General features: G+C 33.4%; 3 protein-coding genes across 4 annotated transcripts; all 3 read left to right on the forward strand.

Moving 5' to 3' along the window:
• Positions 1–2,588: 2,588 nt before the first annotated feature.
• LOC104751727 (uncharacterized) lies at positions 2,589–4,404 on the forward strand. Its single transcript, XM_087477296.1, has 2 exons — positions 2,589–2,645; positions 2,739–4,404. Exons 1-2 carry the CDS (start codon positions 2,614–2,616, stop codon positions 4,402–4,404), a joined length of 1,698 nt encoding a protein of 565 aa, XP_087333422.1. The 5' UTR covers positions 2,589–2,613.
• Positions 4,405–4,491: 87 nt separating this feature from the next.
• LOC147948781 (uncharacterized) lies at positions 4,492–9,698 on the forward strand. 2 transcript variants are annotated; one of them, XM_087477292.1, is made up of 7 exons: positions 4,951–5,117; positions 5,197–5,481; positions 5,565–5,670; positions 5,781–5,991; positions 8,855–9,059; positions 9,139–9,467; positions 9,548–9,698. In XM_087477292.1, the coding sequence occupies exons 1-6, from the start codon at positions 4,966–4,968 to the stop codon at positions 9,437–9,439; spliced, it is 1,260 nt and encodes a 419-aa protein (XP_087333418.1). In that variant the 5' UTR covers positions 4,951–4,965; the 3' UTR covers positions 9,440–9,467; positions 9,548–9,698. The 2 variants fall into 2 exon arrangements, with proteins under 2 accessions (XP_087333420.1, XP_087333418.1); XM_087477294.1 differs by lacking the exons at positions 8,855–9,059; positions 9,139–9,467; positions 9,548–9,698 and having other exon boundaries at positions 4,492–5,117; positions 5,781–6,377.
• LOC147948782 (uncharacterized) lies at positions 6,568–8,093 on the forward strand. Its single transcript, XM_087487536.1, has 5 exons — positions 6,568–7,071; positions 7,151–7,354; positions 7,432–7,521; positions 7,599–7,706; positions 7,809–8,093. Exons 1-5 carry the CDS (start codon positions 6,568–6,570, stop codon positions 8,091–8,093), a joined length of 1,191 nt encoding a protein of 396 aa, XP_087343662.1.
• Positions 9,699–17,890: the final 8,192 nt, after the last annotated feature.

Raw genomic sequence — 17,890 nt, forward strand, 5'->3', positions numbered from 1 at the left:
TTATTATGATCGGATTCCCGAACCCGATCGGGTACCCGAACTAATCCGCACATATATAAATAACACTGCAAAATAGTAAGTAGAGGGATTCGAACCCAACACCTACAACATTTAAAGGGTGTATTGTAACCATTTTGCCACTTTAATACATTTGGTTAATATTAAAACCTCAAGTATTTATACATTACTAGGTGTAACATTTTTTTTCTTTTAAGGATTTTAGTTATGAGATATTTTACTTATTGTATAGAGACTTAATTGTATATTTTTTTATCACACTCATAAACTCTAGATACCAAAATATTATTTTTAGATATTAAAAAATATAGAAAAGGAAAAATGCAAAACAAATAGAATCAAGACATTGCAATTGAATCAAGAGTTCTTACCAATGCTCAAATTATGGCAGAAGTAGAATATGAAGATCAACTTGAAAAAGGTTAATATATCACTTGATATTGTTATTTTTTGTTATTGCCTCTCTTATAGTTTATGTTAGCTCATCCAATTCTTTTGTTTTCAGAGTTCTGCATTGAAGAGTAAGGTCTCGACTACTTGAAGCTACAAGGTGTTTTATTTGTTTTGATTTTACAATTGGTGACAGTTCTACAAGGTGTTTTGTTGTTTTAATTTTGGTTTACTTTGTTGTCTCTCTCGTTTAGTACTTGGTTTATTAAGACATGGATTTGTTTGTTTAACATTCTTGTTATGTGGTTGTTTGAACAAGATTATGGTTTGAATTTTGAACATTGGTCTCTTTATGTTTATGGTTATTGATCAGTTTATTGAATTTAATTGAGTTTGGTTTAATTAATTTCGGATTGAGTTTGGATACCCGATCCGATCCGAACCCGATGGGTGTTTATCCGAAATCCGATCCGAATATTAGAAATACCCGAATGGGTCTAGGACCCCTTAATCCGAAATACCCGAAAATCCGAAATACCCGACCCGAACCCGATCGGGTCACCCAAATGCCCAGGGCTAAACCTAGTGTTAATCTTCCTAGTTAATCTTACGCCAACATCATCATCATCCTCCTCCTCCTCGACATTTTGTCCTTCCGTGTTTTTAATCTCTTCCTTTTTTTCTTCGTTCTTTTTCTTTCTTCATTTTCTTCATTCTTTGTGCCAGGGATCATTCCTTTAAAAAAAAAATTTAACAAAGGCAAAACGGTAATTCAAACCCTAAATCTATGGCCGCCAACTTTTTTTTAGTTCAGTTTCTACCCAATTTTTTCTTCTTTTCAATTGAATATATGACATAAAAATAGTAGATCTCTACTCTTAACATTATATTTAATCAAATCAAAATCAAAAATTGTTTTCTTTTCGATTTTTTGAATCAGGGTTTCAAGTAAAATAAAATGAAGTCAAAAACTACAAAGGATTAGACGATTCACCCGCAACCATTGCTCCTATCACTACAGAAATAACCACGCTCTTTCCCACATCTTTTGTGAACCTTAGCACTTCGTCTTTGTGAGGCACACGACGCATGTTTGTTTGTTTTTTTTTATTTTTTTTTATTTTTTATTTTTATTGTATACACTACAAAAATTATATACATTGATAGCACCTCGTAATAGCACGAATTTCAAAACTGCTATCGAAGTGTAGTTTATAATTTTGTTACCATATGATAGCATTGTATAAACGCTATAATAGTGTTTTTAAGAAGAGGGAACTAAAATCACTTATTCCGCCAAACACTTAGCAAATTTTACCAAAAAAATAAAAATATTAAACACTTAGCTTCACTTATCGCACTCTCTCTCCTTCACTTCACCCCTTTTCTCTCGAAACCCTAAAATCTCGAGAGGCAATTCCTCGCCGTTGCCGCTTCTGAAGCACCGCAGGACTCAATTAAGCACCGCCGTTGCCGTTCTTTTGGTTTGTTTGAGTCTCTCTCCCAGTTACCCGTAAATCTCTTACACATACCAATTGGTTCGCCAATCGCCGTCGCCGTCACCACCCTCTGAAGAACCGCCGGAGTTAACTTCTGGATTTGAGCTCCACTCGAAGGTTGTTTTCTTCCTCATTTTATTGTTTTATATAAGTTTTGATTTTTGGACATGCAATAGATTTTTTCAATTGATTACTTCTAGATTTTTTCAATTACTATCCGATTAGTTATGAAATTGATTCACAGTTATGAAATTGGAACAATACACAGTTATTCTTCGACATGCAATAGATTAGTCTCTTCCATTCTCTGACATACACAGTTATGTATCCGATTTGAAACTTATACTCTTTCTCTAATTATGTTTTGCAAGTGTTGCTAAGTGTATATCTTGGAACTGAACAAGAGTTTATTTATCTCCATTTACAGGACAGGTTAGTTGCTTCTTTCTTTCTGTCTCTTATGTGTATTGAACAATCTTGCTAAGTATATTGTTTTTTTTCTTTTCTTTCTGTTTGGTTGTTTCTAAATACTGTTTGTGATTGCTATTGATTTAATATATGCGATATAGTTGTCTAAATACTATTTTGTGTTTGTGATTGCTATTGATTTAATATATGCGATATATGTGTGTGTCATTGTGATTCATGTCTAAGATTCTGTCAATAAATCGTATATGTTGTTTATGTAGTAAGGTTAGATCATATAATGGTGGACAAGGATTGGGTGCATCTTTGCAGGTATATCATTGCATAAATTATTCAGGTTAGGCTAGCTTAAGTAGGGGTTTAGAGAGTTTACCTTTTTTTTTTCTCTTCAATTATGCAATGAAGAGCTGATCCAGCTTACGAGAGAGGGGCTTCAAATTTTGTACGAGTTGTGGCTGCTGCTTTGGGAGATGGTGATATGATTATATGTCCTTGCATTGACTGTCGTAACATTGATCGTCACTCAGCCAGTGTTGTAGTTGACCATCTTGTTACAAGGGGTATGGATGAGGCTTATAAGTGGCGGTCAGATTGGTATCATCATGGAGAGTTAAAGTCTGGGGTTGAAGGTGACAATAATGCCAGTCAGTTTAATGATGAGATATATGGGTTATATCAAGCTGCTGAGTTCATGGATGATGACTTTGTTAGAAATGCTGAACTCGGTGAGATTGCAGACTGTGAGGACAAGAAAGAAGATGAGTTTTTTGCAAAGCTTGCAGATTCTGTAACAACCTTATATCCAAGTTGTGTTAATCACAGTAAACTCTCGGCAATAGTGTCCCTATTCAGACTTAAGACACAGAATGGTTGGTCTGACAAGAGTTTCAATGATCTTCTGGAGACATTGCCGGAAATGTTACCAGAGGACAATGTGCTACACACATCACTATATGAGGTGAAGAAATTTCTTAAGTCATTTGATATGGGCTACCAGAAGATTCATGCATGTGTTAATGATTGCTGCTTATTTAGAAAGAAGTACAAGAAGCTCGATAATTGTCCTAAATGCAAGGCTTCTAGATGGAAGACGAACATGGTTACTGGTGAAGTAAAGAAAGGTGTTCCACAGAAAGTGTTACGCTACTTTCCCATAATCCCACGGCTGAAGAGAATGTTTAGGTCCGAAGAGATGGCTAAGGACTTAAGGTGGCATCAGACTAACAAGAGCAACGATAGTAAACTCCGCCACCCTGTGGATTCAATTAAATGGGATCAGATGAATGCCAAATATCCTTCCTTTGCAGCTGAAGAAAGGAATGTGCGGCTTGGTCTTTCCATAGATGGATTTAATCCATTCAATATGAAGAACAACAACTACAGTTGCTGGCCTGTTTTGCTAGTAAACTACAATTTGCCACCTAACCTATGCATGAAGAAGGAGAATATCATGCTTACATTGTTGATACCTGGACCACAACAGCCTGGTAATAGCATTGATGTATACTTAGAGCCGCTCATAGAGGATCTTAACCATCTCTGGAACAATGGAGAGACAACATATGATGCATTCAGTAAATCAACTTTTAATCTGAAGGCAATGCTGCTTTGGACGATTAGTGACTTTCCGGCTTATGGGAATCTTGCAGGCTGCAAAGTAAAGGGTCAGATGGCCTATCCATTATGTGGAAAAAATACAGACAGTTTGTGGTTGAAGTTCAGCCGAAAACATGTCTATATGTGCCATCGAAAGAGACTGCCACCAAAGCATAGTTTCAGATTAAAGAAGTCGTGGTTTGATGGAAAAACTGAACAGGGGAGAAAAGGAAGGATATTGTCTGGGCAAGAAATTTCTCAAAACCTGAAAATTTTCAAAAATGACTTTGGAAATTGGAAACGATCTGCGCGCAAGAGGAAAAAGACTGAGTGTACTAGTATGGAGTCTGATAAAGAGGAGTTATCTAGTGAGTCAGAAGAGGATATAGAAAATGATGTAAATGTAGATGAGGGAGAGTTATCAAGATGGAAGAAAAGGTCTATATTTTTCAAGTTACCGTATTGGGAGGTATAATTTTATTTTCAGATTTTATAGTTATTTTCATTTACACTTTGTGTAAACTTATAGTTATTTATTGTATTTGTTCTGTTTATTTCTTAGGATCTTCCTGTGAGGCATAACTTAGATGTTATGCATGTAGAAAGGAATGTGGCTGCAAGTATTCTCTCTACTTTGTTACATTGTGGGAAATCAAAGGATGGTCTAAATGCCCGTAAAGATTTGGAGAATCTTGGTATTAGGAAGGATTTGCACCCTAGGATTCAAGGGAAAAGAACATATCTACCTGCAGCTCCTTGGTCTTTATAAAAGAAAGAGAAAAAAATATTATGTAGTCGTCTTGTTGATTTCAAAGGACCAGATGGCTACTGTTCAAACATAGCGAGAGGCATATCTTTAGACGACTGCAAAGTAACAGGTCTGAAATCACACGACTATCACGTGTTAATGCAGCAACTCCTTCCGATTGCACTTAAAGGTTTGTTGCCAAAAGGTCCTAGGCTAGCGATTGTATGCTTATGTGCATTCTACAACCACTTGTGTCAGCGAGTAACTGATAGAGAGCAGATTTTGGTAATGGAAGCTGAGGTTGTTGAAACGATATGCATGTTTGAAAGATTTTTTCCGCCAAGTTTCTTCGATATCATGGTGCACTTGACGGTTCATCTAGGAAGGGAAGCTAGGCTAGGTGGACCAGTCCATTTAAGATGGATGTACCCTTTTGAGAGGTATAAATTGTCTCTTTTTGTTACTGTTAATATGTTCATTTTGTTCATTTCTAACCTATAAGTCTTCAACATTTCACAGGTACATGAAAGTTCTAAAAGACTTTGTGAGAAATACTTCGAGACCAGAGGGGTGTATTGCTGAGTGTTATCTAGCCGAAGAATGCATTCAGTTTTGTAGTGAATTCTTAAAGAAGTCTACAAACGTACAGGAAAAGTTAGATAGAAACACTGACTATGATAATAGTTCTATTCTAGAGGGTCGTCCTATATCCGCTGGAACTTCCATAACTCTTTCAGAAATGGATAACAAAATAGCTCATCTTGCTGTCATCCAAAATATGGCTGTGGTTGAACCTTATATCGAGTAAGCATATTTTTTTTTCGCTTATCATTTACAATTACATTTGCAGTCTCTCATGAAACTTATTATTATTAATTTTGTACAAGTGAGCATCTTCAGTATCTACAAGACACAAATGAAAGATGTCGATGTGATGCATCAGTTTTATGGGCTACGCACACTGAGAATTTTGCATCTTGGTTAAAACTACAGGCAAGTTTCATCAATTCTACTATTTTCGGTTATTATTTAATGTTTATGTTTGATACCACTTGATTAAGTTTTATCAAGTCTGACTTTTTATTTTGTTTTATTTGTTGTAGATACCACTTGATTCAGACTGCCATGGAGAAGTTCTAAAATGGTTGGCTTATGGTCCATGTAGCACTACACGGTCATATACGGGTTACATAGTGAATGATCAACGGTTTCATACAAGATCAGTTGATAGGAAAAATCAGAATAGTGGGGTTTATTATGAGGCGACGTCAGTCTGTAGGGCTAGTGCGAAAGACACTTCACAAGTGGTTGATTTGGTATCCTACTACGGCAGAGTGATAGATATCATACTGTTAGATTATAATGTTTTTTATGTTCCTCTTTTCCGGTGTCAATGGGCAGTGTTGGGTAATGGAGTTAAGGTAGAAGATGGTTTCACATTAGTTAATTTGAATCATAGTCAAGTCTCCTTTTTAAGAGATCCATATATATTAGCCTCGCAAGCAAAGCAGGTGTTTTACTTACGGGAAGATGCAGAATCAAGTTGGCATGTTGTTATGCGAGGTCCTTCAAGAAGATATAAGAAAGATTTGGATGATGGGATTGGAGACATTGGACCATTACCGTCAAATGTGGACATGGATGTTCACATGGATGAATCTGAAAATGCCCGAAATAATTGTGAAGGCGTATATGTCTGAAATGGAGTTTGTTAGTCATTTACATTCTTCTAATTGTTTATTTGCTATGTCTGATGAGTGCTTCATAATTGTTTCATTTGTAGTTGTGTTTGTTTGTTATGTCTGATGACTGCTTGGTAATTGTTTGCTATGTCTCATGACTGGTTATTAATTAATGACATGGTAATTGTTTATTTTCAGGTGAATTGACATGGGACGACCGAAGAAGAATGTAGGGAACAGAAAAAAGAAAAAGAACTCTGATGAGCCAGAATTCGTGTGTACATTGCCTCCACAAACTGAGCAGCCTACAGGAGAGCAGCCTTTAGGAGAGCAGCCTTTAGGAGAGCAGCCTTTAGGAGAGCAGGCTGAAGAAGAGCAGACTGAAGAAGAGCAGGCTGAAGAAGAGCAGACTGAAGAAGAGCAGGCTGAAGAAGAGCAACCTGTACAAGAACCGCCTTTAGAAGAGCAGCCTTTAGGAGAGCAGGCTACACTTAAGAGAAAGCGAGGACCAACAAGGATGAAAGACATCGCCAAGGATCCAAATAGCAGAGTACATGTAGACTTCACTTTCATGGGAGAACATTACGGTCCTGGGTCTGTTAAGTTGTCATCGTATCTGGGTCCATTGGTACGAGAACACGTTCCTGTGACAGTTGAAAAATGGTCAAAAATTACTGAGGATGTCAAGACAATGCTTTGGAAATCTGTCCAGGTAAACTTTTCTGTACTTTGACATCTACTTACTTAATAGCTGGTTTAAATATTTATTCTTTCAATGTGATTGATTATAGGTAAGGTTTGAATTAGATGAAGATTACCAAAAGACTGCCGTCCTTAAACAGATGGGAGGTTTGTGGAGGTCATCAAAATCACGTCTGGTTAAGAAAATAAGGGAGGCTCACACTAACCAACAACGGATGAATATGCGACCCAAGAATGTTAATCCAACTTGTTGGCGTAAATTTGTGAAAAACAAAACTAGCAATGAGTTTAAGGTATTATTTTTTAATTAAGTTAGTTAATTCTATGTTTGTTTTGGATCTAATATGACATATCTACAATCATGTGTTAGGTCATAAGCGATAGCTATAAGGAAAGGAGACGCAAACATATACCACACACTTGTAGTCGCAAAGGAATGGTTAGACTAGCTGAAGAATTGGTAAGGTTAATGCAATTACGTTGTTAATTCTCAGCACTTAAAAAATATTTTGAATGATATATTGTTTATTTGTTTAGAAACAAGAAAGTTCAGATCATTCTAAAGTGTCAAGACTAAAGGTGTGGGTGAAATCGCGTACTAGAAAGGATGGGACACCCGTGAATACAAATGCAGCTGAAAAAATTGCAAGTTATAATTTAGTATGCTCGTTAATTAGGTTTTTAGATTAACTCGTTAATTTATATTTAAATTATACTGTTTACACATGTAAATGACTACATTTGCAGGAAAAGGCAGCAGAACTTGTTAATGCTGATCATCCATCAGTTGCAACAAATGTAGGACAAGATACACTAACCCAACTGTTAGGACCAGATAATCCCGGTCGATTGAGGGCAATGGGCAGAAATATGAGTAAGACCAAATTTGCTTGTTTCCAAGTTAAGCACAAGTCTATCGTTGAAATGGAAGAGAATCAAATTAAGCTCAAGCACAAGGTTACTGAACTACAAAATGAAATTTTCAATCTGAAGAACCAGGTAATGCACTATTCTATTTGTACAATAAGCTGATTGATAATGATGTAAACTTTGTTTCATATTTTTCTTGCATTTTACAGAGACAAGAAGCTGAAGTTGGTGAAAACTCAGCTGCAAGGGTAAGTGATTAATAATCCACTATATTGATTTCTTTATAACTATACACTCTATTTTTGTTTTTAATAATCTAAATTTGCATAGAGTGTGAACAAGAAAACACAACCAAAGTGTATTTTGATTGACTGGGCTGGTGATGCTGTGAATGTTGCTGAGGGACGTATTATATCGACGGATCCAGATGATGTTGTGAATGGGATTCGTTTAGGTCCTTTAGATTATAAAGTATTGGTTGACACTGCCACTGTACCCGAAGCATTCCTTTGGAGACCTGCTACTGAAATGTTCACGATTGAAGAATATGTTGGGCACATGATTGCATGGCCTGCCACGAAGTGTGTTAGTCTAGAACAGGGGGACCACGAAGAAGATATGACACCACTTGTAATGTTTCTATCTTGTTTAAGTATTAAACAGTTCGTACATATTATAGATCATCTAGAATACTGAAGTGATTTATTGATGTTTTTTACAGGGCACAAGAACCAATTCTTCGAACAAATGCAAACTACTTGATCTGTCTGACGATGATGTAGTTGTTGCTGAAGGCCGTTGGAACACACAAGATCAGAAAGCTTTAGTGAATGGACTTCGACTCGGACCAAAGGGTGTCAAAGTTTTTGTTGATGTGGTACACGAACCCAACACATTTATTTGGAGGCCTACTGTAGATGTGACATACATAGAGGACTGTTTACTGTCTTTTGTAGCATGGCCTGTCACCAAAGTTGTCTTTGAAAACAACCTAGATGAAACAGGTCAGTTATCTCCTACTCAAAAGTCTGCATCTAAATCGCATAAGACACAAACCTCAGCATCATGCGAGAAGTCTCCAAGAACAGTTCAAAAATCTAATGCAATGGAAACTCAAGTAGCTGCACAGTCACCTCTTCGAAGATCTCCGGTAACTTATATTTATATGTTCTGAGAAGTTGATTATGGTTATGTCTCCTTCCTGTAGTAATTGGTTGATATTGTCAAATTGTCAGCGAAAAAATGGAGCTATCAAGGAAAATCAGAAGTGTAAGTTAATGGATATTAGCGGAAGGAAGCGGGTTGTTGCTGAAGGTCGGGTGCATTCAACTGATCCAGAGCAAAAGGTACACTGTGTTCGGTTGGGTCCTAACGCTGTGCGAGTTTGGATAGATATAGTCAAGGTAGATGACGCAGCGGTTTGGAGGCCATCAGATGAGATTGAGTATATGAGAGATGCACTTGGTTCATCTATCGCATGGCCAATTGATCAGTTGGTCATCTATTGACTGTTGTAAACTGATGCTTGTGCTTTTGGTAAGTATTATTTACTGTGATCCTTGTGCTTTTAGTATTTCATGTGCAACACTGATATAAGACAATGTCCATTATTGCAGGGATGAAGCAACTTTGGTCCAGCTAGTTTAAGACTAGTCTTATGTATTTCGAATTTGGAATGTTTTATGTTGTGCATTTTGGATTTGGAATTGTGTTTGGTATTGTGATTTAGAATGTTTTGGAATTGTGTTTGGGATGTTATTCACAATGCTTTTGAGATGTTATATAAATGGTATCATTTTCGGGAAATTTCAGATTATATATATTACATATGATAGCATGTTCTGTTTTAAATGATAGCACTAAGTCATCTATATAATAGCAGGAGAAAAATGTTATATGCAACTATAATAGCAAAAAAAAAAAGACGTTATAATATATATCATAGCGAATAAACTTAGTTATGTAATAAGGTAATATAACACGAAAAAGAGTTATGAAAACATAAATTACGGCAAAAAGTATTTGCTATTGTACAATGATATATCATAGCACCCAATTTGAGTTGTTAGAAAAAATTGAAATTTTTTATAAATTGTTATGAAAAAATAAATTACGGCATCCAGATATTGCTACGAAAACACTAAATTAAAACATTTAACTAACGCTATTGTATAGGAACTTATTATAGCTCAGAAAAATAACGCTATCGTAGATTGGGTATCTATCATAGCTGCCGATATCATAGCATTTATGAAATCGCTATGTATTATATATGATAGCATATTTTCCGAGCTAACAATGTACGTTTTTCTTGTAGTGATATTGAATTGTGGCTCCCATTATATTTTTTATATAGGCAAAGTTTTTTGGATTTGATTCTCTTTTTGGACAAAAAAAAAATTTCTCAAATCACCTCCTAATAATATTTATTTTATACTTTTAACAAAAAATAATAATATTTTTTTTATTTTTTGTTTTCTTTTAATCAGAAAATTAAAAAACTACTCTGTCCCAAAAAAACATTTCTCAAACCTACTTTAATCTAATTTTCTTTTACAAGACAAATTCACTTACTGCAACTACTAATCAGCCATTCAACCATCACCGACTCTTCTCTCAAACCTTCAAATCTTGATTTCAATATTACTAATCAAAAAAATGTTTATACCAAAAAAATGATTAGTCGATAAAATTTTGGGGTTTGATTAATATGATATGGAACAGGCTTTGTTCATTCGCATGTACCGTGTACGTGTGTACAAAATATTAATTTTATTTTAAGTTGTATTCAAAATATTAATTAAGTTGTATTCAAAATATTAATTTTATTTTATTTGATTTTTTAAAACCGGATTTAGAGTTCGCACACTCCATCTTGCAATACAATTTTTTTTGTATATTTACATGATAATACAGTTAGATTTTAGTTCTATGCACTCAATCCTAATGAATTACATTTATAATTTTCATATAAAAAATGTGCATTATATCAAATTTATATCTTACTCAATATTTTTTTAAAAAATTAAAGTTAATAAAACATAATTCCAAAGCAAAACTGAAAAATAATTTTATCGCATATTTGAAAAAGTAACAATATCTTAAATATATTTGTTTCATACTTTGTAATCTCATACGTAATAGTTTTATTACTAATCCAACTAATTTTTTTTTTTGTTCAACCAAACATTAATAAATTAAAATAGAACTCCAAGATTGGTTGCCCAAACAGGAGGATAAGAGTTTACAAAGGATAATTCGGAAAAAAGAGATCTTGAAGACCAAGCAAGACAATCCGCCCTTACGTTGACATCTCGTGGTATCCTGACTAGAGTGAAGGAAGGGTAAGAAGTTCGGAGCAAAGCAAAGTCCTCCAGCATATTCGAGAAAGCGGACCAATCGTCCGGCGTCTACACCATCGCAACTAACTCTGCACAGTCCGTCTCGAAAGTCTGGCAATCAGCTCCCGCCTCCAGCAAGGAAGCCATAGCCCAGATCAGAGCTTGTAATTCTGCATGTAAGGGAGAAAGGCTTCATCGTTGACTCCGTGCTCCCAATAGTAGTGTTGTATCTTCTCCACTGTAGCACCACCAGCCTAGACCCTGTAAAGGATTTGTACATTTCCAAGAGCCATCAACCTGACAACGGGGAAAGGGACCCCTCTCCTCCAATAAAGGCGGAGACTCCAGATAACATGCCGAGAAAGATTTGGCCTCCTCCCACAATAATTTATCATTAGCCGCCTGAGTCAAAATTTCCGTTGGCTCTAACTCAATACCTTGGAAGACTTTTTTGTTCCTATCTTTCCAAATTGACCATACAATCCAGGGAAGACGAAGGGCTATATCTGAAACCCCGGATTGTGAAGATTCCCGCCAGAATATGAAATCTAAATTCGCATAGATCGAGTCATATGGAAATCTCCCTGATCAAGCACCACTGAAGACATCTCCCAAATACATCGCGACCGAGGACATCCAAAAAGCGCATGATTTATAGTCTCTACTGCAGAATCACACTTCTTACACAAAGTATCACACCGGACACCCCTATACGCAAGCCGTTCTACCACCGGAAGAGTACCCGATCCAATTTGCCAGAAGAAATGTTGAATCCTCGAGGGTACATCCAACTCCCAAGACTGTGCCCGCAAGGCCACACAAGTCAGCCCATACTCAACATCCGATAATAATTATCGGGCCAAACGATAACCTGATTTGACCGAATACTTCCCTGATTTAGTAAAATGCCATAATAGTCTATCCAGCTGAGAGGTTTGACTGACCGGCATACTCCGAATAAGAGAAACATCCACTGGATCAAAGAACTCCTCCAGAGTAGGCAAATGCCAGTCCTTTGTAACTGTATTAATTAAATGATTAACCATCAAACTCGGCAGCCACAACCTCCCTCGACCATTCGCTGGGAGGTTATCATGAAAAAATTATATATACTAACATTATCATAAATTGATAAAAAATTCAAAGATATTATCATAAAAAAATTATTTGTTTATGTAAAGGTGATTATCTACAATCATGTTTCTTTTAGGATTAATAATTTAAAGTATATATTAAATTATGGTATTATAGTAATTAATTGTATAATTTTCTTAATTATTTTTCTTATAGAATTAGTAATTTAAAATTAGAATTATTGTTATTTTTATATAAATATATGAATTATCTTTTTATATTTATTAAATTGTTTAAATTTTTAGTTTCTTATAATTTACAATATGTAAAACAAAAATTTTGTATAACACATGACAAATCATTAATTTTAAAATTGACACATGTCGCGAAGTTACTAACTTTGAAAACCAAAGTTTATATAATAACATAATAATATATAAGTTATCAAATCATTCACATATTAAAAAACTTAAGAAAATTACATTAATTTCTTCCTTTCTTATATTATGTTAATCACTAATTTTAATACATTAACTTTTTTTATATACTTTAATCCTTTTTTTATAATTTGTTTTTACTATATGATTATAATAAATAATAATTGCAATTTAATTGCAAATATTTTTCTTACTAATTGCAATTAAATTGCAAATATTTTCCTTATTAATTGGACATATTTTTCTATTTAATTTAATAATTTAATAGATAACTTTCCTATTAGAATTAGTGATGTAATAGATCACTTTTGATTTTATATAATTTTCAAAAATATTAATTGTAATTCTTTTAATTTTAGGATTTTATTTTTATTTTTATTATAATTATTAAAGAATTATTTTTTCACACATCTCAAAATATTATCGATAAACTTGATAACTAAGTTTGAATTACTAAGCTTGAAAACTAAATTTTATATAATAAGATATGAGGTTTAAACCTTAATTTGTCTTTCTTTATATTTTCGTTAAAAATAAATTGGGGACTGTAATAATTAATGACACGGCATAAATATTTAATGAATCCCAAATGACAAGTCAATAAATATATATATACAAATCAACCTCTTTTTCCTCTTTTTCCTATTTTTCCATTTCTTAAATTTCTTCATTACTTGTGCCGCCGGGGATCATTCCTTCAAAAACATTCAAAAAAAAGAGGAAAAACTATGTCAGCCGCATTGGTAGGAGCAGGAGCCAAGGCTGCAGGTAACTTTGTTTTACTTTACCTACTCCAATACCGCAGACACGACGTTAACACCCACATCTCTATATATTAATGAGTTGTGATTAAACTATGGATTCCCCGTGGTTTTATTTTTTATAGTCAAATTTTTTTTCTATTTGTGTATAGCATTTTCTTTTCCAAAGTCTTAGTTATGAAGATTTACCCTATATTGACAAATTCACTAACTACCGTTTGTGAATCACTAATCTTGATTCTTCTCTTAAACCGTTGGGCTAAGTTTTCCTCAACATTAACAGTTTGGTTTAGCTTGGTTTCAAACCAAAACACAATTTTCTTAGGATGTTCACTAAACAACCTTAAACATAGTACACTAGTTGTTTTGTCTAAATATTTGAGCTGATATTTCAAATTTTCTTCATTTTAGTTTATTAGTGTGATTGATGACCGTAAAAGCGATATTTAAAGCAGTATACTATATATTTTGCATCGATTTCTTTTGTTATTCCTAATTTTCTAACTAGTATCTTTGAAAGAACTATCTAACGAAGATGAGTTGTGTTTGTTATCCCTGATAAGTATACTAAAACCAAACAAACTATATCAAACCTAAGTACCAATTTATTTATTTTGGTCAACCAAAGTACATCAATTATTTAGAGTATAATAATACATCGGTGAAATACATAAACCTTTAAAAATATATATATATATTAATGAATCCCAAATGACAAGTCAATAAATATGCACATAGATTGGGTGTATTCAACTTGACATTTTAAGTGATTTGTGTAAAATTTACAAATCCTATGTTATTCAATCATGTATTTTAAAAAGTCTTCTGAAATCCACTGTTATTGAATTGATGATTTAAAAATCTATTTTAAATTCCACTGTTATTCAAAACAGTTTATGGATTTGGATTTTACTAAATTTTAGGGATTCTAGAGGATTTGAGAGAATTTGTTTAGTTAAAAATACAGAAATCTAAATCTCATAGTTTTAGGTGGGATTTGAAAGAATTTCACCATAAATCATATTCAACTTCCCTAAAATCTATCAAAATTCCAAATTTTATAAATCCCATAAAATTTTCCAAAATCATAGTTTCAATACACCCCTCTAAAACTAGGAAAATTCCACAGGTCAATATTTTGTATAGCAAAAGGAAAAGCAAAATGCATTTTAATTAGAATTCTCGATTTCGTCTCATCTACGAAACAATCTGGAAAACTAAGTAAAAGAGAGATGATTCGTATAAAGTAACGGATCTTAGCATGCATCTTGGAGGATCCATACTCAATGATTTTAAGATTTCCCCTTGTAAAATACCCCTTAGAAGTTTGATGAAAATAAAATCTTTATAAATATAGTTCTACAAATCATTTTACATTTTAGCCTCTTATGCTATATTTTTTTAAATTCTCAAGAGCGTAGGGACTTCTAGCTAGCTCTCAGAAGTTGGATAAAATGAGAAATGGAAACAATGCGGCATACTTATTTATTAATTTATAATCAATCACTATAAGAAAATAAGTTTATTGAGACGTATTTTTGAGACAAAAAATTTCTGTCACAAATTTGTGACACTTTAAATACGATATTATGACTAAGTTTATTTGTAACAAATTCATAGTATTTTCGTCACTATATTATGACGAAAAAACTCAGTAACAAAAGTTTGTCACAATTAGTGACGAATATGCTACGATAATATTAATCGTCACTTTTATGACTACATTGTGACCAATATGTTGTTGCAAATTAGTTATAAACTTATAAAAGATATGCAAGTCACAGTTTGTGACAAAAAATGAGTAAACATTAGTCATAAAATAGTATAAATTGTTATGTCATTTATACAAAGCCCATTAAACCAAGTCTCTAACCCTAATTTAACCAGACTTATTTAAGAGATGATTAGGGTTTTATTCTTTATAATTTCGTGCCTCCATAACCTAGAGAGAGAGAGAGAGAGTGAACCATTTGAGAGAAAGAGAACAAGGAGCCACAATTGAGATTAAGGACAGATTTTACATGTTCTAGGAGATGGTGGAAAATAAGGGGTAAACAGACTCTTTTATGGACGAATTTTGGTGAGCAATTTCCCAACCCATAGGTGTAAGTTTTCCCCAAAATATTTTGTAACCCCTTTTGTAGATTAAAAGTTATACATGTTTTCTCAAACCTATTCTGCACAGATCCGCGAATTAACATCAGTCATCTTGTGAAATCGTTTCCCACTGCTACAAATTGAACCAGAAGCTGATCTACCAACCGTTGGAAAGATCTGAGTCTTAACTTTCCAGAATGCCTGAAATCGTTTCCATAGGAGTTATAACATGGAAGTTATCATCGAATATGTTCATCTGGACGAATTTGTGATTTTTTTTTTTTGTAAGAATAAAGATAGCTTATAATGTATATTTAATGTTTATGATTATAAAAAATTTGTATGATAATAAATTTAAAAAATAATATTGTTTTGAGATTGATTTTTTAGTTATAATTTTTATCATATGCAATGAATTTTTATTAATAACACCATTTGAAAATAACTTCTAATGATAAAATTGGACATTACGATAGTCACAAAATATCATGATTTTTGAGTATTTGTTAAAATTTTGCGAAAAATTTCTAATTATCATTTGTGACCATTTGAGACTATAGTTTCGTAACAATAAGATACATAATTAAAACGTTATTTTAAACACGAATTGTGACGATTTAAAGACGTTTTGTTAGTCTGTAATTAAGACAGTTTTGTTACTTTTGGTGTCGTAGTTATTGATCACAAAATGGTTACTAATATATTCATTGCAACTCTTGTGACGTTTTTGTTAGAAATAAAAATTTGTGACCATTGTATTGCAACCATTCAAAAATCGTCACAAATTCGTAACAATGTTTATATTGTGACTAAATACTTTGTATTGTGACTAAATATTTCGTCTTAATAAAATTATTTTCTTGTAGTGAATAGTTTTCAGTTTATCATTGATGTGCTTTTAGATTGAAAACCTAAAAAAATTGAAACAATCGTTATATGTAGAAATTGAAACAATCGGTTATAAACAATCGTTAAATTAATACCTCACCAGTATTACGAATTTCAACTAGAATAGGAAGTTTCTGAGACATCAACGGCGAGTGGAGATTCCAATTGAAGGTAAATAAGCCAATTTTGTGCTCTGTTTTTGGTCTGACCATGGAAATGGTCTGAAATGGAGCAGTAGATATATGAGTTTATCTACTTCTCAAATATTTGAAATCACCAAGCTCCAATTTCGTAATTAATTAGTACTTCTTTTGTGCAATTTCATGAACATTTGTGATATCTTTCACTCTTAACTCGCCTTCCTCACTCGTTTTAGTTTCAACAATCGTTGAGGAATCAAACTCTTAGTTTGAAGGTAAGGAAATAATATTTGGCAATGCAAATTTTATCACTACGAGTTTAATTGGTTCGCTTTAGTTTCATTCATATGTCTTGGATTAAGGGTGTAGTTCTAAATACCACCGCAAAATTAAATTGGTTTCCGTTAAGTTTAGTCATATGTCTTGGCTTTAGGTATAGTTTTGAACACAAATAAGTCATTGAATTTGTTTTCCTTGGGTTCTTTCATCCATCTTGGTTTTAGGGTATAGTTTTCAACACAAACAAGTCGTTAAATTTGTTTCCCTTGGGTTCTCTCATCCATCTTGGCTTTAGGGTATAGTTTTGAATCCAATCCCATCGTTAAATTGGTTTCTCTTGGGTTCTTTCAACCGTCTTGGCTTTAGGGTATATAGTTTTGAACAAGTGAACACCTATCATGTATCTTAGATGGACAAAATTTTGAGATATCTCCAACATCTGGTGCATGTAATAGTTGTAAGTTATAACTGAGTTATTACAAGCATTATAAAGATGTTGTGGGCTGAAATCTGAATCCTCCTAATATACTAAGTTGATATTAATTTGTGTAGGTGAAACAAATGTTGAACTATCTTCATCACAGTAAGTTTACTTTCATGGTGTGGTGTTCACTTCCTTCCTATGCTTCTTTCTCTTTTAATCCCTTTTGTTTCAGCTAATGTCTAAAGATAGGTTCAAATAACATGGAGAGATGGGCGTAGACTTATCAAAAAGATTGGAGAGCTTCTCATATTACTTTCTGACTAATAATCTGGATCCAAAATAGTTTAGTTGATCAAGATACTAACACATTATGTATCATTGTTTTTTGTCGATTTCTTTGGATGAACAAATAGTTTAGTTTAATTATCTAGATTCCAACACATTATGTATCATTATATTTTGTGGATTTCTTTTGAAGAACAAAAAAATGTTATAAACGTGTCTTACACCAAACAAAT

Source organism: Camelina sativa, chromosome 2, assembly GCF_030686135.1.
Source record: "Camelina sativa cultivar CO46 ecotype springtype chromosome 2, ASM3068613v1".
NCBI classification, from domain to species: domain Eukaryota; kingdom Viridiplantae; phylum Streptophyta; class Magnoliopsida; order Brassicales; family Brassicaceae; genus Camelina; species Camelina sativa.